Source organism: Gopherus evgoodei, chromosome 6, assembly GCF_007399415.2.
Source record: "Gopherus evgoodei ecotype Sinaloan lineage chromosome 6, rGopEvg1_v1.p, whole genome shotgun sequence".
Taxonomy (NCBI): domain Eukaryota; kingdom Metazoa; phylum Chordata; order Testudines; family Testudinidae; genus Gopherus; species Gopherus evgoodei.
In genome coordinates this window covers 11,983,050-12,007,228 of record NC_044327.1, presented here as the reverse complement: position 1 = coordinate 12,007,228, position 24,179 = coordinate 11,983,050, and the positions used below count along the sequence as shown (strand labels likewise).

The 24,179-nt window shown below is 49.3% G+C and overlaps 1 protein-coding gene across 1 annotated transcript in view; it reads left to right on the top strand.

The window, feature by feature from the left end:
- The first annotated feature begins 2,307 nt into the window (after positions 1–2,307).
- Positions 2,308–24,179, top strand: part of IGFBPL1 (insulin like growth factor binding protein like 1) — a 35,865-nt gene continuing 13,993 nt past the window's right edge. Inside the window, exon 1 of the mRNA XM_030566842.1 lies at positions 2,308–2,719. Coding sequence (XP_030422702.1) covers positions 2,308–2,719 — 412 coding nt within the window. The remainder of the gene's footprint in view (positions 2,720–24,179) is intronic.

Here is a 24,179-nt window from a genome sequence, read left to right as displayed (position 1 = left end):
GCATAAAACACATCTTAGTTATGCCATAATAATATCATAACCATATCTCTCTGAAGAACATGGGGCGTAGTGTCACATGGGGTATTTTTCTTATAACACATTCTTTTTTCTGCAAGTACAGCCGGCCATGCCAGTCTGTCTTCCTGACTCAGCTGAAATGTCCCAGGCTGCCTGTTTTGTCAGTTCAAATGGTAGCAGCGGATGTTTTCAGTCCAGGGCTGCCAGTCTGGGCTACGCAGAAATGCGGGGTGATTGTAAAGAATGTGTCTCCATCCTACATCTGCATCTGATTGACTTTTGTCTCCAGTTTCTGGCTGGTGAGGCATGTGAATTTCTCCTGGGATAGGAACTCTAGATGGTCAGTTAACTTCCAGGGCAGGTCATATTGATTAAATCTGCCTCTCTAGCCCACGAACCCCTGCATACAAAGATGTGCTGGTCAGACACCAGACACTGAAAAATCTCCTGAGCACAGGTGGATGGCTGTCCTCCATTAGCCTGGAACAGAGGTTCTCATTCCCACTCAGGTGCCCTGTGGATAACAATGCTTCCAGAGCTTGTCCTGCCTGAAGGGACCGTAAAGCCAAAGTTAGTAAGAGGGGCCTTGAGGAAAGAGGGGAAATGAGATTAATGAAGTACGAGAAAACTGACATACCCAAATTAAAATGATGTGTTTTGACTTGCTGGAGCTTCTGAAGAGGCCAGTGGATAAAGTCTGAATAAAATAAAACTAAATCATAAAAAGTATCATCCTGTGACCTTGAAGAGAGGCAGCCCCTGGAAAAGGAGAGAAATCCTTTTCCCTCCTGGTCCGACAAGGACCGCGGTGGGCCCATCCCTCTCTGCTGGGCTGAGACAGGAGACGGGGGGAGTGGACTGTCACCCAGCGTGGGAGAAGGGAGAGAATCAAGGCCGAAATGATGCAGGACGTTCTGGCGAAGGCTGAGGAGCAGGTATCAGAGAGCCAAGGAGCCACCCCAGCATGAGGTGAGATTGGCGGCGCTGCTCCTGGGGCAGACGGCAGGTTGAGGGAGGAGGACAGAGCACAGCAGAAACAACTAGCTCTCATGCACACCAGGCTCCAGCTTCACATGCTGCATCCCCTCCATACTACTGTGTCCTGCAACAGGGGCTCCCCTAGAAGTATTTCTCAGGGTACACCCCAGGGCTCCCTGCCGCCTTTCTCCTGGGTGGGTAGCAGCTGTCCCAGCCAGGGTAGGGGGAGCAGGGGGCTGGGCTGTGGGATGGACAGGGGCAGGGGCTCTCCCAGCTGGGGTGGGGGGAGTAGGGGGCCGGGCTGTGGGGTGGCAGGGGGCGGGGGCTGTCCTGGCCGGAGTGGGGGGAGCAGAGGCCTGGACTGTGGGGCAGGCAGGGGCTGTCCCGGCCAGGGTTGGGGGACCAGGGGGCTGGGCTGTGGGGTGGGGGGAGCAGGGGGCTGGGCTGTGGGCTGTCCCAGCGGGGGTGGGGGGAGCAGAGGACTGGGCTGTGGGGTGATAGGAGCAGGGGGCCGGGCTGTGAGCTGTCCCAGCCGGGTTAGGGGGAGCAGGGGCCTGGGCTGTGGGGTGGGAGGAGCAGGGGCTGTCCCAGCCGGAGTGGGGGGAGCAGGGGGCTGGACTGTGGGGCAGGCAGGGTCTGTCCTGGCCAGGGTGGGGGGAGCAGGAGGCTGGGCTGTGGGGTGGTGGGAGCAGGGGGCTGGGCTGTGAGCTGTCCCAGCCGAGTTAGGGGAAGCAGGGGGCTGGGCTGTGGGCTGTCCCGGCCAGGGTGGAGGGAGCAGGGGGCTGGGATGTGGGGGGAGGAGCAGGGGGCTGGGCTGTGGGGTGGCAGGGGGCGGGGGCTGTCCCGGCCGGAGTGGGGGGAGCAGGGGGCTGGACTGTGGGGCAGGCAGGGGCAGTCCCGGCCAGGGTGGGGGGAGCAGGGGGCTGGGCTGTGGGCTGTCCCAGCCGGAGCAGGGGAGCAGGGGGCTGGGCTGTGGGGTGGGGGAAGCAGGGGGCTGGGCTGGGGGCTGTCCCAGCAGGGGCGGGGGGAGCAAGAGGCTGGGCTGTGGGGTGGGGCTGTCCCAGCCGGGGCGGGGGGAGCAGGGGGCTGGGCTGGGGGCTGTCCCGGCCGGGGCGGGGGGAGCAGGGGGCTGGGCTGGGGGCTGTCCCAGCCGGGGCGGGGGGAGCAGGGGGCTGGGCTGTGGGGTGGGGGGAGCAGGGGGCTGGGCTGGGCTGGGGGCTGTCCCAGCCGGGGTGGAGCCGCCCCCTCGCTCCTGCCTGGCGGCGCTGTCCAGCTGCTGCAGCCGGTGCCGCGCGCTCCCTGCCCAGCGCCATGGCCCGGCTGCTGCTGCCGGTGCTGCTGCTGGCGCTGGCGGCGCGGCGGGGCGCGGGCGGTGGGTGCGGACCCTGCCGGCCCGAGCGCTGCCCCCCGACGCGCTGCCCGGCGCCCGAGCTGGCGGTGCGGGACGAGTGCGGCTGCTGCGAGCGCTGCCTGGGCGCCGAGGGCGAGCGCTGCGGCGGGCGGGGCGCCGGGGGCCCGCGGGGGCCCCGCTGCGGCCCGGGGCTGGTGTGCGTGAGCCAGGCGCGGGGCGCGGGGGCGCCCGAGGGCACCGGCCGCTGCGTGTGCAAGGAGGACGGGGCGGTGTGCGGCTCGGACGGGCGCTCCTACCCTAGCGCCTGCGCCCTGCACCTGCTCGCCGGGCCCCGGCGCGTCCGCAAGGCGCACGACGGCGAGTGCCGGCTGGGTGAGACGGGGCCGGGCGCGGGCGGACTGGCGGGCGGCCGGGCGGCCGGGAGGGGCCGGGCTGGGCTGTGTCCAGCGGGGCGCCCGCTCTCCCCAGCCCGCGGATCACGGCGCGCTGGAGCCGCCGGGCAGGACGGACGGGCCCCGGGGCTGCTTCCTCCGAGCAGGGTCTCGCTGCCCGGCTCTAGCCGGGTGCCAGGTGCAGCGCGCGGCGGGCTTGGACCGACCTGGGCATGGGGTGGGGATCAAATGCCTTTGTGCCCCGCTCCCCTCCTGGACAGCGCCTGGAAACCCTCGGGCTCAGGGGTATCTTTCAGTCCTTGTGCAGGACCCGGCTCCCTTTGCGTTTCTAACGAGAACAGTGACACTTTCTAGGCACTTTGCAAACGAAGGTTCATTCCCGTGGCTGTTTGTTTAATGTTTGAATTGTTTCCGTATGATTTAGTGTGGGTACCGGATTGCCCTTTGAGGTATCATTTCAGCCCCCAGCCTGTGTGCACTGGAGGTACAAACAACTGCACGTGCATTTGAACAAGTCTAAGATTTTACCCACAAAAACCCATTTGGACAAGGGAGTTTTGCAGATACACTTTTCAGCCCCTGTGCCAGTGGTCGCAGTGTTGTCCCGAGCGGGGGCACACGTGGGTGAGCCCAGTCTTGCACAGGAGGCCAGGTGGCGTCTGGGGGTAGAATTTGGCCGTGTTTGTGCGATCCCTGGTCAAGGTGAGCTGGGCAGGATGTCTCACATGTACTAATGTGAGCTGTGTGTGAGGGCCAGGGTGTTGCGGATTTGTCTGAGGCTGTGGCAGTTCCAGTCTCCCTTGAAGGAGTTGTTTTAATTGTACTTTAGCTCTGTGGGTGTTGGCACGGATTGGCCCTGCAGCACGCCGGGGGAATAGGACAAGAGCTGCAGGCTGTGGATGGGTTTGGTGGGTCTGCGGAGGGGTTGCGCTCCTCTCCTCAAGATACTCATGGAGGAGCAGGAGAAGCTTCCTCCCCAGGGAGTAATAGCTAGAGGAGGTTTGAGGGGAGATTGAGGTGAGCAGATTGAGGCTGGATGGGCCATGGAACAGGCTGTGATAATGCTCCGCAGGGCTCATGGTGGGAGAAGTGGTTATGGATACAGTCTTATGAACTGATGGGCAGGGGGCCTGATTCACCCTGTGGCTGCGGGGTGTGCACTGTGTTTTCCCCTGCGGCCCAGGGCCTCTGAGGTCCTGCCAGAGGGGAGCAGCTTTCAATCTCGCCATAAAGCTCCAGCTGCGGCCTCTGTGAAGCATTGGGATCCTGCTATCCCTCCCAGGCCAGAGCCCCTGTTGTCAGCCACTCTCACTGCCCGGGCTGTGCCAGCCCGCTCCGGGTCCCCTGCGGTGGAGTGAGAGTTACAGATGGCACACCCCAGAGCAGCCTCTGCTCTGGAAGGCGTTTCCAACACAGGGAACCCAGAGCAGGAATTCTGCATTGGTGAGCAGAGCCCATTCACCCTGTGTGTTTTCATCCCCCCTGCCTTCCCAGAGCCATTAAGGGAGAGAAAGGCAGCACTGCACTCTGGACTGGCCAACACATTTACCAAAAAGTAATAGCACTGCTTGTCAATGCAGTGTTCTGGGTTAGATCCTGCAAGGTGCTGAGCACTCATGGCCTGATCCAGCAAAGCACTTCACTGCGTCCTTCACTTTAAGCACATAAAATGGGACTTACTCATGTACTCAAAGCTGAGCATATGCATAAGTGCTTTTCTGAATCGGGGCCAGAGTGAGACAATAATAGTGGAAAGGCCAACTGAGGCTATATAATCTTGAAGTATCAGTTATATGGTCTGGCAGTGAATGAGTTAAGATTAGGTGCTGGTTCATTCTGTGACAATGTCATAATCCAAAAGTTTGAAATTCGGTTCCTCTAGTGCTTATTCTCTGCTCTGTCTTGCATTCCTAATAAGTAATTTTCTGAGTTTCTTTTTGAAATGGTTCACTGGAGGGATATAAGCACATTTCTCAAAATCCTTTTCTCCAAATGCACATGCAGGATTATACTGTCCCTTGACCATAACTTACTCTTCAAATAAACTAATAATACAGCTAATGCCTCCGAAAGGCAAAGGTTGGTTTTTGAGCCTTTAAGTGATGAGAATTGTAGAGACATTACTGACAGCATTAGAGAATGGAATTCCAGATTAGACATGCTTGCTTTTAATATTTTTTAAAAAATGACTCTCTGCCTTCATATAATCAGCTTATTTGAACAGTTAACTCTGTTAATGTTTTGGTAATTATCTACATTTTCAGAGTTGATAACTTGGTAATAAAAATTGACTTGGAATTTGGCAAACAGATTCTTGGCATGCTAAAAACAAAATATTTGCCATGGATTTAAAAGAAAAACAGAACCATTTTGGTCACTTCAAAGTCCCTGTAGTGTTTTAAGAAAAAACAACAGAAGTATACCAGGTTTAGAGACTTTTATTTGCACTTGAGTAACCGGACCTTTTGATTTAAATGAACTGGGTTGGTTACTAATCTTATGATGCTCTGATCATGTTTGGTATTTCAAAAAGGAGTTTAGATTGACCAGGAGATTTCTGTCCTTATAACTTGACACAAGGGAATCTTTTCTTAGCTGATTCTTAATGTACAGTTAAATATGTATATACTCAAAATGTAAAACTTCCCATGAAAGTAAAGCCTAGGATAATTCTCCCTTCCTCTCCCAGAAAACTAAATACACCCCAGTGAGTCAAATCCTAAACCCTGCACAAAGCCAAAAGCAGAGGGGACATCTGCCAGAAATGCACTCTGCTCTCCCTTCACAGCCCCAAGAAAACTGCTCCCCACCTGCTTCTGCAGCCCCGATGTTGCACTAACTTCAGAGACAAGTGCAATTCCCCTATATTGTGTAGCTGCAGACTCACTGGGCGTGCCCCATTCTGCCCCCCAAAACACCCCCGCCCATAGCAGGGGGTGGAGCCCTTTGGATTCTGAACCCAGGAGCTACAGAACTCCCTTTGCAGGCTCCCTACATGTCATCCTGCTGCATACTGAGCCTTCTGCCCCGTAGACGGATAGAGGATGGGGCGAGATGCAGGATTTGCTCCTAACCACATAATAAAATTAAGGCCCTGTGAGGTTGTCTGTGGCCCATGTGGAGTTGAAGGGGCTGGCCTGCCTGCAAGGATCCAACTGCAGGATCAGGGCCTTAATGTTGTTGTAGTTTAGGGGCAAATCTTAAGCAAGGTCACTGCATGGGTGCCAGAGTCTGTCTGCGGATCTGATTGCAGGACCAAGGGTGCTGAAACAATTTGTGTAGTTCAGATGCTGGGAGCCATTGCACCAAACTGTAAAACCTATATATGATGGAAACCACTTGAAGCCAGGGGGCGCGGCAGCACCCCCAGCACTCTTAGTTTCAGCACCTATGTGCAGGACAAAAGCCAAGCAATTCTGAGCATCCCATACACTATGCCAGTCTTCCTGTCCACAACAGTGTGATCTGAGGACTGTCAGCCTTTGCACTTCCTGCCACTGGCAGATTTGTGTCACAACCACATCGCTACTGAACAATGGTTGTTAGAATCAGGCAACATTTTGTTGCATTTTCCTCTTTATGTTTCCATAATGATGAAAGTGCAACAAGGAGGGGGCATTTCTGTATGTGAGCACCTCATTATAGTATGACCCTAGGGCACTAATTTATTCAGCTGTAATCAGAGGGATCATTTTTAACAGTTCCCCCTGGGAGATGGGTTGTGTGCAGACTGGGTAAGCCTGGGTACCAGCTGCTTTCTTTCCTTTTTGTAATCAAACCATCCCTGTGAGTTTGTTTAGTTTTTAATGAGCATCCCTGAAGCCCAGAGAGGGAAAGTGCTCCTAAATTAAATGTGATTTGAATTCTCATTGTGTAGCTGGCACATTTCTGAGCAGAATAGTGCACACGGAGATCAGTTTAAAATTCACTTCCCGCTCTGGCTTTTAAACATCCTGTACTGTAGCGGGGAACACTGGGTTATTGAAGGTTTGGACCCTGGGTGTACACTAATAGTGCTTCCTTAACTCCGCTGCCTGCCTTTTCATCAACACTTTATCTGGGAACAAACACATTAATTAAAAGGCTTTACCCCCTTTTCCAGAGACAAGCCCAGGTTCTTGTACAATCCTGCGGAGGAGGCTCCACTTTTCCAGCAAGGAATCTCCTGTCAGATGGAACAGTCCTAAGAAGCCTTTGAGCCACTGTCACCCAGAGTGTTCTTTACAATACTCTGAATATATCAAGAATAAATGCCTGATCTCCTTTCATCTCTTCCAGCGCTTTTCATACTCCCTTTAATCCTCTCGCTGACTCAGCCAGTGAGAGATTAGGCAAAAGCTCTGCTAAATTCAATGCCAATGTGAGCACAATTTGATATTCATAAATTAGTCTTGTACCGGTAGATCCCAGTGAGCTTGGCTTTGTCTCTACAATATTCTTTCCTAGTGATCTGTTTTAGTGCTGGAATATGCAATGACAGGTGCAGGTCATGCTCGCTGTAGCTAAGGTTGCAAATCAGATTCCATTAAAACTTTGTTACTTAAACTTTTACAAAATAGTCAACTTTAGGGCAGATGTTTTTCATGGTATTTGGTCCTGCCATGAGGGCAGGAGACTGGACTCGATGACCTCTTGAGGTCCCTTCCAGTCCTAGAGTCTATGAGTCTATGGTAGGTCTGTGCCTGAAAGTGAGTAATGTACTTGTTTCAGAGTGTTTTAGAAGTATTTGAGAAAAATTCCTCTGGCTATTTTTGAGTTATATAAAGGTGGGGAGGGGATTGCATGGTTGTTCAGTGCAAACACTGAAATGGGCCCTGCCCCTTTTTCCCCCACATAGGCTGAAATGCTTTGAGCAGGCTATATTCCTCTACCAGGGTTTGCAGGTCAGAGTTAAAACAACTTGTGCTTCTAACCTGATGGAGGAATATAACTTGATTGGAGCATTTCAGCTTTCTTGACTTGTGGAAGTTTGTTATATGGGAAGGTGCTGTCAGTTGCGACTACAGCATGAATTATTTGCCTGTCAATTTTGTGTGAGGATTTGAGCTGGTCTTATGCTAAGGGTGTTAATGAGGTTATTAACTTGTCCTTGTTAGCACAGATGAGCATTTTAAGGATGAAACTTTTTAGTAGAAAATCTGTAAAATCTGAACTGCCACTAAATACTTAGGAATCTAAAGAAACCAGGACAAGCATCCACTTCAGCAATTTAAGACTAAAGAAGGGAAGAAACCAAAGAACTAGCAAGCTGTAAACAAAACCACTCATTAGGCCCTGAGTTCTAATGTCACCTCAACTGCTGACTGAACTTAATACCTTGGACTTCTACAGCATTGTACAGTCCTTATTTCAGCCTCTCGCCCCAGATACAGTTATTTGCCCCCAGTTACCAGATGGGTAACAGAGGCAGAAAGTTGAAAATTGGTGTCTCAGTTTTTGTGATATGGCGATTCACCTGGATATCACAAAGGATGAACAAGCAAAGGTTAGTTAGCAGTCCCAGAGGAACAGCCTCTGGGGAAGGGTCATTTTTGAAAAGTTGCAGGAAAAATGCCTTCCCCCCACCCACCCCCAGTGAATCCATTTTCCTTGCCACGATGCTCCAGTGCTCTTCTTCCCCCCTGCCCACCAAGGCATCTCTGAAGGAGATGGGCATCAAGGAGGCGCATGGAAGGATGAACTCCCTCTGGACCAGGGCCGGCTCCAGCTTTTTTGCCGCCCCAAGCAGCAAAGTGGAGGGAAAAAAAAAGATAAAGTCATGATCAGCAGCACTTCGACGGCAGCTCTACCGCGCCGCTTTGTTCTTCAGCAACGGGTCCTTCACTCCCAGAGGGACTGAGGGACCCGCCGCCAAATTGCCACTGAAAACCCAGACGTGCCGCCCCAAGCACCTGCTTCCTTTGCTGGTGCCTGGAGCCGGCCCTGCTCTGGACCCAGGCCCAGACCACTCCTGTCTCAGCATCCAACATCACTGCATACAGGAGAACAAACATTCCGCTCTCTAGCCTGCCTCTGCAGCTTCACACAGAGCTTGGAGGTGACATGGGACACACACACAACTAACATAATATGGGAGGTAGGGGCGGGTTGGTAGAGGCATCTCCTGGGGAAAGAGCAGGTACCCAGAGCAGCATACACCAGGCTTGGTTTAGGTTAGGAATGACCAGGCAGAGATCGTTTAGAGATCTAAGCATCATCTTTGGTGTTTAGTCTCCTTGGCTCTAGAATCATATCCAGAGAGGGTGGGCGCAGCCACGCATCTCCAGGAGAGAGAAACAGCTCCATTCGGTTTTTCACACAAGACCTTTGGATGGGATGCTCTGCGTGTCCTGTGTGTGTAAGCTGGGGAGCAGGGCTCCTTGGAGGGCTTTACAAAGCGGGCTTTGAAAGTGTGTGACATGGCAACGTTATAGCCTCTAAGCCTTGGGGTCGAGAGGGGCCAAGCCAGATACTTTGTAGTTGGGAATTATCAAGCTCCATTTGCACTTTTCCCTTAAAAATAAAATACTCAGACTAGGTAATTCCATGCCAAAATCTGACATGAATGCAGATATTGAAGTTGTATAGCCCAGCTCTCAGCGCTAGGAATTGGAGAGTTCAGATTGAAAGGGGACAGGGAGCATTTTGGCTTTATCTAGTAGCATGAGAGATAGCTCAGTGATTTGTGCACTAGTCTGCTAAACCCAGGGTTTTGAGTTCAATCCTTAAGGGGGCCATTTAGGGAACTGGGGTAAAAAATTGGTCTGGGGATTGGTCCTGCTTTGAGCGGGGGGTTGGACTGGATGACCTCCTGAGGTCCCTTCCAGCCCTATGATTCTATGAGCTTGGATCAGGGATGTCCTGGGACTCTCATGCCATCAGGAAGCAGGGCATGGAATGCAGCTGTGCAAAAACAGCTTCCATGACATTCCCCCCAAATGGTAGCAAGTGACAGTGAAATCCTGGGGTGCTCCTGCTCATACCTCACCCTTACTGAGCTGCTGTGCACAAGTGTGAACCCAAGGGAAAGGGGGCATGAGCCCTGGCAAAGCAGGTGTGTTTGCAGAATCCAGGCGAACATGGCATGATCTCCCGCAAGCCATGCCTAGCTCTGAATGAAAAGACTGCAAACCAAAGCAACTAGAGGCTGCTTTAAAGTGCTTGGCTCAGTGCTAGGACTGATCAAGCACGTGGAAAGGAAGCAGTTACTAGCCAAATGTAGGTTTTTTTTGCTTGGCTGCTATTCCTGATCCCTCTGCCACCACTGATGTGGGTCACCTAGACGTGGAGAGGCTGATCTGGTGCAATGGAGGTTAATCCAGGGTCCTGGGCTCTGAAATGCTTGTAGAATTTGCTGGTGGTTCATGGCATGATCCGTCCCCCTGACCTGGGAGATTTCCCTTAGGAAATCAGTGCTGGAGTTAATAGTCCCAAAGGCAATGTCATCACCTCTCCATGCCCTGTACTCCCCTGGGCAGTGGGAGGGGAAGGGAAGGCCCAAGCAGGGAATGGAGAGCCAATGACGGCTGGAGGGAGAAGCCATGTTAGCACATACTGCCAGGGCCAGCACTTCCATTTAGGCGACCTAGGCGGTCGTCTAGGGCGCCAGGATTTGGGGGGGCGGCATTTTGCCACCCTCGGCAATTCGGCGGTGGGGAGTCCTTCCGCGCTCCAGGTCGTCAACGTCAATTTGGCGGTGGGTCCTTCTCTCGGACCGGGACCCGCCGCTGAAGTGCCCCGAAGACCGGGAGCGCAGAAGGAACCGCCCCCTGCTGCAGAATTGCTTCCAACCAGGAGCGCGGAAGGACCCCGCCTAGGGCATCAAAAACCCTGGCGCCGCTCCTGCATACTGCTCCCCACACCACAGTTCCAGGGTATGTGGCAGCACAGAATGGAGGCTCACCCTGGTGAGAATTCTGAGCCACAGCCCACGCGCTCTTCCCCACAGGCACGGTCTGAAATTCCTCCTCCAGGCTGGGGAATGCGGGTGCACCTCAGTGTTTACAGCAGGAATTTCCTGTGGGAGGGAGTGATTGGATCCTTTTGGCATCACTGGGAGCTGTGGGGGCTCGTTGCCTCTGGCAATAAATCAAGTGTGGGCACCTTTCTAAAAGAGACTCTAGCTCCGGCACCAGCTATGGGCCTGAACCAGGAATCACGGGGTGAGGTTCTCTGGTCTGGGCTAAGCAGGAGGTCAGGCTAGATGGTCATCATGGTCCCCTCTGGCTTTAAACTATGAAATCGGGCCACGTATTCAGGATCCTAAATATGGAAACTTATGCCCAGATCTTCCAAAGTATTGAGATGCCCATTGATTTCAATGGGAATTAGGTGCCCAAATACTTTTTGAGAGTTTGGCCCAGGCGTGGAATATTGGTCTCTGGTTTAGTAAACCTGACCCTAAATGAAGAGTTATCAGGCACGCTGAACAGGCCAGCCCCAAGGAAGTCAGTAGGAGCTGCAGGCACCCAGTGCTTTTGCAGATCAGGACTTCGTGACTGTCTCATATTTTTTTTAACGTTTGGAAGTGGATTAGATGCTAGTGTTTGAAACGTTATGGCTGCCACACAGCATTACTCTGCTGCCACATTAAGGTCTTTCAGGATTTATAATTTCTCAGCTATTCAGGGCCGTCCTTAGCCATAGGCAGAACAGGCAGCTGCCTAGGGCACCACTAGGTCTGGGGGCATCACTCTGCTGGGAGCCCGGACAGACCGGAATCAGTGGAGCATGTAAGAGCAGGGCTGCTGGGTCCTAGAGAGGGGCGAATGCAGCACAGTCTGAGGGAGGGGATTGGCTGCTGGGGTCTCTGGGAAGGGATGGGGGAAGGAACTCACCTGTAGGATGACCAGATGTCCCCATTTTATAGGGACAGTCCCGATTTTTGGGTCTTTTTCTTATATAGGCTCCTATTCCCCTCCACCCCATCCCAATTTTTCACATTTGCTGTCTGGTCACCGTAGGTCACCCATTACCATGGGTGTAATTGTTACCTATATAAGACAAAGCCCCACATATCTGGACTGGTCGTATAAAATCAGGACATCTGGATCTGGTCACCCTAGCTGGGGAGCGTGTCTCTCCCCCGGGCTGGCAGCGATCCATCTCATACGGGGGGAGCTGCACAGGGCAGGATGAGCTGCTGTGGCTCCATGGGTGCCCCGTCCCTGAGATCAGGTGCTGTGCTAACTTCACCATGGTCTGTTGGGCTGGCGATGGTGCCCATTGGCGTGTGATTGGACCAGAGGGTTTGCTGCTGCTCTTGCCACTCAGCACCTCAAGAGGTAGATTTTGGGGTTCTGCAGTTTTCCACCTATCTCCTCCTCTACTGCAGCTGTTGGACCAGCAGGCTGGGGGTGAGCCAAGCATGAAAGCAGTACTGCGTTGCCATTTAGATTGTCATTTAACAACTTTGTTCGCCAAAAATGTTTGCTAACAATCCTGAATTCAATTTCAATATATTTTTTAAATCAATATCTTAGCCAAAAACCGAAAATTAAGTTGTTGACAATTATTTGTGACAAGTTTGGTATGGGGAAGGAAGTGGGCCAGTTTTCATCAGAAAAACAAAAAAATGTTAACTGACTTTCCTTTAGCCCTGTTACTGCTAAATAGAGCCCTCCAACAACTGTAATACGCTCATCTCCTTACTAATGTATAGAGCAGGGGTCGGCAACCTACGGCACATGTGCCAAAGGTGGCATGCAAGCTGATTTTTGATGGCACTGGCCCACTCAGCACCCACTGCTGGCCTGGGGACCCCAAGGAACACCAGGCTGGCAGTGGGCTGAGCAGGCTGCCGGCTGATACCCTGGCTGAGCCACTCAACCTGCTGTCGGCCTGGAGTTCCATTCACTCAGCTGGTAGCGGGCTGAGCAGGACTACATTCAACGAAATAAGAAAACAAGAGCAACTAATGACAAAGTGCAAGAACGTAGAGCAATGGTCCCCAACTTTTTCATCTGATGGTCACCAGACGAAGGACCGTGGCAGTGGACGAGCATCCGCCGAAATGCCGCCAAAATTCGGCGGCATTTCAGTGGTGACGCATCTGGATGATGCTGCTTATCGGCGTCAAGCAGTGTCATCCAGAGGCGTCACTGCCGAAATGCCGCCGAATTTTGGTGGCATTTCGGCGGATGCTTGTCTGCCGGCCACTACGCAGGTGCACTGAGAGGCCCCTGTGGGCGCCATGGCACCCTCGGGCACCGCGTTGGGGACCCCTGACCTAGAGATCATTTTGATTTAAATGGACTTGAACTGTATGAAGAATTGAGGACACTGTCATCAATGTTGCCACATGCAAAATCGATGATGGACATTGTACAGTTTATTCATACCAGCAAACTTGTTGACATATATCCTAATGTGTACATTGCCACTCGTATTCTACTGACAATTCCTGTAACAGTAGCATCAGGAGAATGGAGTTTCTTAAAACTAAAGCTCATTAAAAACTATCTCCGCTCTACAAGGAGTCAGGAACACTTGATTGGTCTTGCTATTCTTGCAATCGAACAAGACATCACTTTGTCTTTGTCATACGATGACATTATTACTGATTTTGCAGCCAAAAAAGCCAGAAATATTGCTTTAAATTAAAAACAAATCCTTGTTTCAATACCTCTTCATGTACATTTCCAATAAAATGTTGACAAATTAAAAAAATTATATTATTTGCATCATTCAGTCAAATCAGAATTTTTTCTATAGTGCTACTTCTTTAGTGCTAGTCCATCAGCATTACAGGACTCCACTGGCCATCACATACAGTCCCCAGCTAAAACCCCTCCAACGCATCATCAGGGATCTACAGCCCATCCTAGACAATGACCCCACACTTTCACAGGCCTTGGGTGGCAGGCCAGTCCTCTCCCACAGACAACCTGCCAACCTGAAACATATTCTCACCAGTAACTGCACACCGCACCATAGTAACTCTAGCTCAGGAACCAATCCATGCAACAAACCTCAATGCCAACTCTGCCCACATACCTACACCAGCGATACCATCACAGGACCTAACCAGATCAGCCATACCATCACTGGTTCATTCACCTGCACGTCCACCAATGTCATATACGCCATCATATGCCAGCAATGCCCCTCTGCTATGTACATCGGCCAAACTGGACAGTCTCTACGGAAAAGGATAAATGGACACAAATCAGATATTAGGAATGGCAATATACAAAAACCTGTAGGAGAACACTTCAGTTCCTGGCCACACTATAGCAGACCTTAAGGTGGCCATCCTGCAGCAAAAAAACTTCAGGACCAGACTTCAAAGAGAAACTGCTGAGCTTCAGTTCATCTGCAAATTTGACACCATCAGCTCAGGATTAAACAAAGACTGTGAATGGCTTGCCAACTACAGAACCAGTTTCTCCTCCCTTGGTTTTCACACCTCAACTGCTAGAACAGGTCCTCATCCTCCCTGATTGAACTAACCTCATTATCTCTAGCTTGCTTGCATATATATACCTGCCCCTGGAAATGTCCACTACATGCATCTGATGAACTGGGTATTCACCCACGAAAGCTCATGCTCCAAAACTTCTGTTAGTCTATAAGGTGCCACAGGATTCTTTGCTGCTTTTACAGCATTACAGTGTGCTTAATTAAGTTAAACTGGTTTTAATAACATGCATGTGGCAAGTTTTCCAATAGTGTAAGCTTATGTTTGTGTTGCTAAGAGCAAGACAGGCACAGGGGCGCCAGTTTAATAATCCCACCTAGGGCACCATAAATCCTAAGGACAGCCCTTCAGCTATTTGTGAGTGTTTCTTTAAACTCTTATTCTAAAGTCTTTATTAGATCAGTGTGTTGGCTGCTGAGTTTACTAGACAAGAGCGTTTTGTTATGCTAAGCGCTCCATGGCAATTCAGCCTATGAAAATCTACAGAAATTCTTTCATACCTCAGCATCTGCATGTAAAGCTTCTTGAATGTGTCATATAAAGCAGAGAGAACAAAGCGCCCGGGGAGCTTGAGAACTGCCCTCCCCCACACCACCCCCCAGAATCCCAGCATTCATAGCATGGAAATTAAGGAAGGGATTGTTGTGGATGTGAGCATGGGTTCACCCAGGAGTGGTTATAATAATCCCTGCTTAGTAGAGGCAGCTCAACAATGCTTTAATAACATTATTCATAGCCACTTTTGGAATTGCATGTGTGTCTTTAAAGAGACACTGCTCCCCAAAATAGTCAACATTTTCCACCTGCCCCGGAACACACTGCTAGCTGGAATCGGTGCCAGGGTCACAACTGGGAGTAAACATTTGACAGTAGCTAGATGTAAAAATAACCTATGGGGCAGATTTGTTCCTTACTCAGGTTTGATCTGCTGGGAGTTGGCAGAAATCAAGAGTGCCTTTGTCACTCAGTAACGTAGTGCATTGTTATAGGACTTCCGTTTCTTTGGGTATAATTCTCTATAACTCAGCCCTTTTATTAAGGGGAATCAAAGCAATGGGGGGAAAATAATACTGTGCAATCCAGCACTGATATTCACAGCTTACTTGTGACTACACATCACATAGAACATCTGCAGCTGAGGTTGAGCTGTGTTTCCGTTATAACGTCCTAGTTTTAGAGTGTGTCAGTTCGCATGGAATGACTCCAGGCTAAGCACTGGCATGCTAGCTCGTGTTTGGGAACGACATCCACTCTCCAGAGCTCAAAAGAATCGATTGAACTCGCTGGCCCGCAATCCTTCATTTCTCCATTGCACACAGATGTGGCTGTGATCTGAGATGAGTGAGTGACCTTAATTTCCACGTGTCCTGTGAGGCACACCGGATGAGTTGAGGATGGAGTTTTAACCTGATTTTGCGTTGGTTGTTTTGAATTTTGAATTGGTTTGGGCTTTTCACGGCTAACAGGTCTCACAGAAGAGGTGTGTAACAAAGCTTGTTTTCACTCTGGTGTTAAAGCAGAGCGCTGTTCTGCACATTTCCTGTAGGACTTGTAAACTGTTAAATGCTATCATGTCCATAAATACACCGGGAACGGCTCATGGTTCTATTTTTAAGCAGAGTAGCTGTAGCTTACTGTGTGTAAAATCTGATATTTCCGTTTGCATTAAGTTGGGAATGTGACATTGAACTGTTGTGTCCTCTTAGCTGTCCAGCCTGAGATGCCTTTTCATAGAATATAAGGGTTGGAAGGGACCTCAGGAGGTCATCTAGTCCAACCCCCTGCTCAAAGCAGGACTGACCCCAACTAAATCATTCCTTTTACACTGCGTTACTGGTGAACAGCAACCCCTCCAGGCTCTGCTCACTCACAGCAACTAGCATATAAAGTCATTCCCAGCTGAGTACATCAGTGCTATGCCCAGCCAGCCATGAATAGATACAGGGTGTCATCCGCATATCCCTCAGTGCCAGCCTTGCCTCCTCCCAGAAATGTGCGTCTTGTACTGCTCAGTAGCCCACTGGACAGTACAAGCTCATAGATAACTCATCAGTCCAACACTGGGTAATGATTGTGCATCAGCCCTGTTGCCCTAAGCAGAGATTCCCAAACACTTCAACTAAAACACACTGGTTTACATAAAACAATAAAACAAGTGTATTAACTAGAGAAAGATGGATTTTAAGTGGTTACAGGTATAGATGCATATAAGTCTGGACTAGTTACAAAAGGATAAACACACAAGCTAATTCCTAAACTTTACCAAGGCTAATAGGTTTAAAAGAAAAAAAGGAGTTTTTCTCACTAAAAGCCTATAGCAGTCTTCCCTGTCTGGAAAACCTCCAGGCTAAGACCACTCCCCCAGTTCAAGGATGCGTCTTTTGTCTTTCAAGGGATCTTGCTGCTGTGAGTAGAGATGGAGGAGGGAAAGGTGAGGTGGAAATCACTGTCTCCCATTCTATATCCCACTCCCCTCTTTGAGGATTACCCTCCACTGGAGTGCAGACAAACAGTCTCCCGTATGTGTGAGGTTTGAAGCGTTTCTGGGATGACATGTAAATTCTTTGTTTATACCATCCTGTTGGTTGGCCACTTAAGTAGGTAATGGCTTCTTAGCACGTTGCTGGCATACTAGTGTGCCTTTGTCTCTGAGAAAATGGTTTGTGGGTGTTACCCAGAACTACAGCATCTTTCAGTAATAATCATATAGCAACATCACATAATTTTACATGCAATGATGTTACACACATTTCAACTGGACAATAACATTCAGTAGATTATGAGTTTTCAAATGATACCTCACATGGCATACTTTGTACAAAATATATCATAACCATATAGAAGTGGTGAACATGGGGTACAGGGTGTCACAGGGAAGCAATGTCAGATAAACTTAAATTGAAGACAGGGAAATGTCAATATTTTTGCAAAGGTAACTTCCTATAAATGGACATTTGAAAAGACAACCTAAACCCAAACCTTGCTGGCCATTATAGTAACTGACAGTCTTGATGGACAGCTATCTGTTTTCGTTCTGTTGAGTAGTTAAGTAAGGTTAGTTGTAACTACACCCTGTGACCTAACACAAAGGTCTGCATTAAAGACAGAACTATAGTGGTGTAATTAGGGTGAGTAGATATCCTGATTTTATAGGGACAGTCCCGATTTTGGGGTCTTTTTCTTCTCTAGGCTCCTATTACCCCCCATGCTCTCTCCCAATTTTTCACATTTGCTGTCAGGTCACCCTAGGTGTAATAGAGGGAATGCTATTGTGAGATACAGGCAAACTGGCGTTGGTGTTGAAATGTTTTTAGAAATATGGGATTTTGTTTCTTTCTATATCCCTCTTTATTCTGAGAGTGAGCATCGGCTTCGCATTCTGCCTGTTTAACTTGCTTAAGCAAAGTCAAGATATTCCCACCAGGCTGTGAAGCCTTCACAATGTTTCATGATTGCAATACCTCAACTGAAGACTTGTCATTGGGGCTTGTCTACACTATTGGCTGGATCGATGGGCAGCAGTCAATCCAGCGGGGGTTAATTTATTGTGTCTAGTATAGACGCAATAAATCAACTGCTGATCACTCTAACATCAACTCTGGTACTTCACCTCAATGAAAAGCGCCAGGGGAATCGACGAGAGAGCATCTCCCGTTGACCTACCACATTGAAGACACCGCGGTAAGTAGATCTAAATACGTCGACTTCAGCTACGTTATTCACGTAGCTGAAGTTGCCTAACTTAGGGCATGGCTACACTTGCAGATGTAGAGCGCTTTGAGTTAAACCAGCCTTCAGAGAGAGCAGTAGGGAAAGCGCTGCAGTCTGTCCACACTGACAGCTGCAAGCACACTGGCATGGCCATATTAGCAGCTCTTGCAACGGCCACAGAGAGTAGTGCATTATGGGCAGCTATCCCAGCATGCAAGTGGCTGCAATGTGCTTTTCAAATGGGGGTGGGATGGGGTGGAGTGGGACAGGGAGTGAGTTGCGTGTATGTGCGGGGAGAGGGTGGGTTTTTGGGGGGTTCAGAGCATGTCAGCATGCTATCTTGTAAGTTCAGGTCCCCCCCCGCCTCTCTCTCTCACACACAGCATTCCACAGTAATGGCTGCTTTGTCTCGGAGCAGATAAGCAGCCAGCTGTCAGAAACAGAGCTTTCAAAGGGCCTATCCGCATTCCTGCAGCGATTACAAAACAATGACAAGAGTGGCCACTTGATTTAAGGGGATTATGGGATGCTTCCGAAGGCTGATCAGAGGGCAGTAATGCAACACATCGTTCACACTGACGCAGGCATTTCAGCCAATGCGCCCCAAGTGTTAATCTCCTGGCCGAAGTGGAGTACCAGGAGCACTCTAGCCCTGGAGTCAGAGCGCTCTACGTGCCTTGCCAGCATGGACGGGTAGTGAGCTAGAGCACCCGAGGCTGCTTTAATGTGTTCTAACTCACAAGTGTCAAGTGCCAGGCCCTTAGATCAACACCTCCTCCACCCCATAGTGTAAACCAGTCCTGAGTCACAGTGATGCTGGGAAAGCAGCCTGATTCACCATAACCTCCTGGCAATTTTGCACCATCTAGCTTTGGGGTGGTTGAAATTCCAATCCAGCTTCAATCCTGAAGAGCTCATTTATCAAATGCAATCACAGAAAGCCACAGAATAATCGCAGAGTAAGGTCCTGATGTGTGATTGTGTCAGTGCGTTACGTTGCACCAGTAACAATGTGAGTCATGGAACTACACCTTCACACTGCAAAGATGACAATGCACTCTGAAGTTATTGGCTCTCAGTTATTTGGTGTCTGTGTAGTTAGAATTGTAATGGATTAAACAGTGATGCTGCACCTTGGAAATAAGTGAGACGTGCAGGGTGTGTCGAAGTGTCTGTGCAAAGTGCGTGTGCTTTTTAAATGCAAAGCCCTGTGACGTTTTTGATTATAAACTGGGATCATATAGAACATGGTTTGCAACCAAGGTCCTGTAGTGGCACCAAATCTTATGTAAAGAGGGTCATATAAGGTGTCTAAGACCAGGTTATGGGTTGCTGGTTATGATTATGCTGTCTGTATGTCTGTATCATTTTGTAGTTGAAGTTATGAGTATTGGCTCTGTACTGTCTGTATTTCAAATTTGTGCTGTAGTTCTGGGAAACATCCCAGACAAGTTGGTGTTAGCTCTGCCTATCCTGCTTGATGGCCCATTAAGGACCATCAGCTACACAATTGACCCATTGAGAGGAGGCAGATATGCCTTGTAACTCAGCAAAGTATGCAGGGACTTGCCCATGTGACTCCAGACTCCATTTTGCTGTAATTTTCCACAGTAAGAACAAAGAAGTGTTCTTACACCTGGAAGAGCCTATATAAGGCTGATGCCTCATCTCCATCTTGTCTTCAATCCTGCTTCTTACCTCTGGAGGGACTTTGCTACAAGCTGAAGCTCTACACATGGGACTGATGACTCATCCCAGCGGGGGATGTACTCCAGAGACTTGATTTAAACCTGCAGTTTACTCTGTCACTGCTACAAGCCTGAACTAAGAACTTTGCCATTACTGTATGTAATTGATTCCATTTAATCAATTCTAGCTCTCATCTCTACCTTTTTCCCTTTATGAATAAACCTTTAGATTTTATGTTCTAAAGGATTGGCAACAGCGTGATTTGTGGGTAAGATCTGATGTGTATATTGACCTGGGTCTGGGGCTTGGACCTTTGGGATCGAGAGAACCTTTTTCTTTTACTGAGGTGTTGGTTTTCATAACCATTCATCCCCAGGACGAGTGGGACTGGTGGTGATACTGGGAGACTGGAGTGTCTAAGGAAATTGCTTGGGTGACTTGTGGTTAGCCAGGGGGGTGTAACCCAAGTCCTCTTTGGCTGGCTGGTTTTGTTTGCCTTAGAGCTGGAGAAAACCCAGCCTAGGGCTGTAACTGCCCTGTTTAAGCAATTGGTCCTGAATTGATACTCTCAGTTGGGTCCCACCAGAACTGCATTGTCACAGGCCCTGACAGCCAAACAGGGGAAATGAATGAATATTATGCATGCCCTCCAGCAAAAAATTACACTAAGGGGGAAAGGATCATTGCGTACATGAATAAAGAGGAATCTGGGTTAGAAAGTAAACACAAGTGAGGACTAAAACCATGTGCAGAATGAAGAGTATAAATGCTTTACTGGATGAACACAAGTGTGGAACGGAAGGACTTGATCCCAGAGGTTAAATAAATATATTTTAAAGTAGGGGTAACAGGTAAAAGAGCTAGTGTAAAACATGAAACCCATTCCATGACTTAGTGCTTGGTGGTCCAGGGAGGTTGCTATCATTTTAACGTCGTGACCTAGTTAAGTTAACAGAACTATGCCTGTTTACACCATCTGAGGATCTGGGCTGATGGCTGCAAAGGATACAACCAAACCTAAATTCCCCCTTGCTAGACAGGAGAAATATTAGAGGGAATCTGGATAATGCTAGAGCAAATGATCAAGAAACTGGAACAATGAGTGGGGGGCATTAAAGGCCAGAGAAGGCTAAATCTCCCCCTAATCCAGGCCATGTCCCCACCCACACTCCATCCAGAAGCCCCATCCTTGCTCCCCCTCTCCCTTAAAGCCGGCAGGGGCTCAGCTCCAGCCGGCAGCCTGGAGCTCGGGGCACAGTCTGATGGCCAGGGGCTGGGTTGGGCCAGTGGCAGCCTGGGGCGGATGCCTGGGGCGGATGGCTGGGACGGGCCAACCTGGGCTTCTCCAGTGGGGGGAGGGGGCTCTGGCCACCGGCAGGCAGGGGAGCAGAGCCTCAGGTGGAAGGAGTGGGTCAAGGGGGGCTAGATTCCCTGAATGGGGGGGGAGGGGAGGGTTCATCTGCCACCCATGACTGGAACATATGAAGTCTGACGACTGGCATTGAGGAAGTGGAAAAAAGCAGAAGCCTTTAGCACGTTTCATTAAAGCTTCTCTAGAAATGGAAAAGGAGAGAACTATCAACTGGGGAGAAAATAATGGAACTCTTCCATTGAGGAACAGAGAGGAAATCTAGGTCACTGGAGACTGGTAGCTGCACACTACATTCTGCCAATGGAAGAGATAGCTGAAGTAGTTGGGTCTTCACTAGACCTGAGCAAATACTTGGTTGCTTGGTTCAGTAGCCAGACTGAAAAATGTCACCCCTCCCGGCCCCTAGTGTGGTTTGTTTCAAAGCAAAACTGAACTTTTCTTGCTGAAACAAAAAACCAAAACCAAATAGGTTATTCAAGTCAAATGAAATGTTTTGACCATCATTTTGAAATGAAATGTTGATTCGAAATGCAATGTCAGAATGGAATGACATTTCAGAAGATAGGGGTTTTCCAAGTTATTTTGGCTGAACATGTTCCTGAATTCACAAATAGTTTTGAGGCCCTGAAAAATGCATTATTTAGCAAACGTACTATTTACTGAAATGTTTTTGCCCAGTTCTGTTCATCTCTCATGTGTGATGGGGCCCAGGTGGGTTAGTAGCTTGTGGCACAGTCCTGTAAAATACCAGTGGAGTACCACAAGGACTAGCACCGAGACAACTGTGCTGGCTTCAAATATCCATGCTGGCAAGAAGGGTCATGCAACAAGGTGACAGAATTAGCAGATAGTGCTCTGCCTGGAAACTCCATGGAGTCTCAAGCAGAGACTGGTGTTTAGGAGCACGGAAAGATGGTGACACCTCAGACCCTGCCTCTCCTCCTTCCACACATGCCTGATTTGACTGACCTTGATTAAACCCTGTTGTGCTGCACAGATGCACCCAGCTTTGTACTGCTTGTGTACATCGGAGTCTCCTATTAATCTCCATTGCGAAGACCTAACAGATGGAGAGTGGCTAGTCGGAGAAATCAGAGTGCTGCACCAATTGACGGCCTAGGGCCACCTCCCATATGCCAAGGAAAGTGTCCTGCTGGCCCCTGGTGACTGTGAAGTTCAGGGCCTGTGGTAGGAGACAGTCACCACTGCAGCCTGACGTACAAAAATGTGTTACGTCACCTCTTTTGCTTGAAGGCCTTTTATTTAGGTCCTGCCCAGTTCCCACAGTTTGAGAAGTTGGAGGATCCCAGGCCATGGCAATATTTATTTAATTAATTATATCCGGCGTACCTAAGACACCAGCCATCTATAAAGAACACCAGAAATATCACACACACAGTTCAATCTGACAACACAGGACTTTTCTCAAGCCCTGAAAATAAGTGTCACCATCAGTTCAGCCCCAATCACACACCTCCTCCTAGAGAAACAGACAGTGTTTTGCATCAGACACCTGGAGAAATAGTTGTTTTTGCACTGTGTCATGAAGGTCACAGAGTAGGTCAGAAAACAGGCAGGAGTGCGTATTCATTACCCATTGTTGGAATGACTAACTTACTATGAGTTTGTACGGTCCAGGGGGCTGCTGAACAGGACAAGATGCACAATTCTGGGGAGCCAGGCTGGGACTGAGGGATATGCGGGTGTTGCCCCGTACATAGTTCATGGATGGCTGGGCATAGCGTTCATATATTCAGCTAGGGACTGCATGTAAGCAGAATCTGGAGGGGTTTGCTGTTCACCAGCAAAGCTGTATGAAAGACATCCCCAGGCTGGTGGCTTAAGGGGACACTGCTGTTCAACAGTCCAGACTGTACCCTGGGAAATGTCACAGTAGGTCGATACTATCACCTAGAATTGTTTGCAGCACTGCATTCAGGGCTGGCTGTGACACACTGTTAAATCTGCTCCTTGAGAGAGGCACTGCTCAATAAGGTGCCAAAAGACTCCATTCTGTACCCACTGATGTTTCTGAGTGGTTCAGGTGTAGTTCCCAGTATACTGCATTGAAGTAATTCAGTCTGGACATGAGAAAGGTTTAGATAAACAAAGCAAGGTTCACGTCCACCAGGAATGGCCAAGCATGGAATGATAAAAGCATTGTTGCTATCGGGACATCTGGAAGCAGCTGAGGAAGCAACAAGACCCCTCAAGGTGTGTAACACAAATTGAGCAGCCTCCCTTGGGGAAAGGAAGCCTGTATTGCAAATGTCATCTCCATTGTCTGCTCAAAACAATGGCTCTTTCTGGCATGAAAATAGGGGTTAGAAATGGAAGTGCCAGCTCATCCATAATTACGTAGTTGCTACTGAGATGGGATAGTACTGATGGTGCTAAACACTTTCCAGATATATGTTTAACAGATGTGCAGAGAGGCTAGGGAGAGTCAGAATTATTTGAAATAATCTGTTTCAGGCAAGGATCAGATAGGAAATATCGTTATCCAAGAATTTTAATGTTGCCTTTAAAGAAGGTGTTTGAATGTGAACTGGAAATATCTTTTGGGTTTGTGTGTCTTTTTCTCCTTCTTTTCTGTTCTGAACTGCTGACATTCTGTGTTGCAAGGGATCATGGGACATGCCACATTGCTTTATTTTGATTGAAAATATTTAGAGGTTCATCCTCAAGGCCCAAATAACCTTTGGGTTTTAGTGTAGCTTGTAGTATGGGATTATTTCTGCATTAAGCTGCTCGTTCCAGAAAAGATCTCAGTCCATCTCTCTCTTAGACGGTTTTGCACTTGCACCCGTCAGCACAGTATCAGCATCCCTCACACCTTAATTATGTTGACAAAGTGGAATTCCTGGAGCCTTCTGCCTGTCTGCCTTTGTTTATGTGGGCATTGTTTGGGGTTGTGCTGCATTGTGAATGTCATTCTGGTTATGGTGTGAAGGCTTTATCAAAGGGGAAGGCCTGGCAGCTTTTCCTGAAGATGGCCAGACTCTGCTTTGAGCGAATCTCTTTTGAAGTTGGTGTCACAGCTAGATCCTCTCAGCTGTGAACCCTCTATCTCTGGCTCTCACATGCTTCATCCTGGATTCTCTGAGCCACGTTTTCCCAGAGGAGCAGCGCTGTCTTGGCATTTCATAGATGGAAATGCAGCCTCGATAATGAAGCTGGGACCTGGTCTACTAATGACTCCGACATTCAGGACATGCTGGTAGTGGAAACGACGTGGGGCCACTTTAGGGCTCATAATGACCTAGGCCA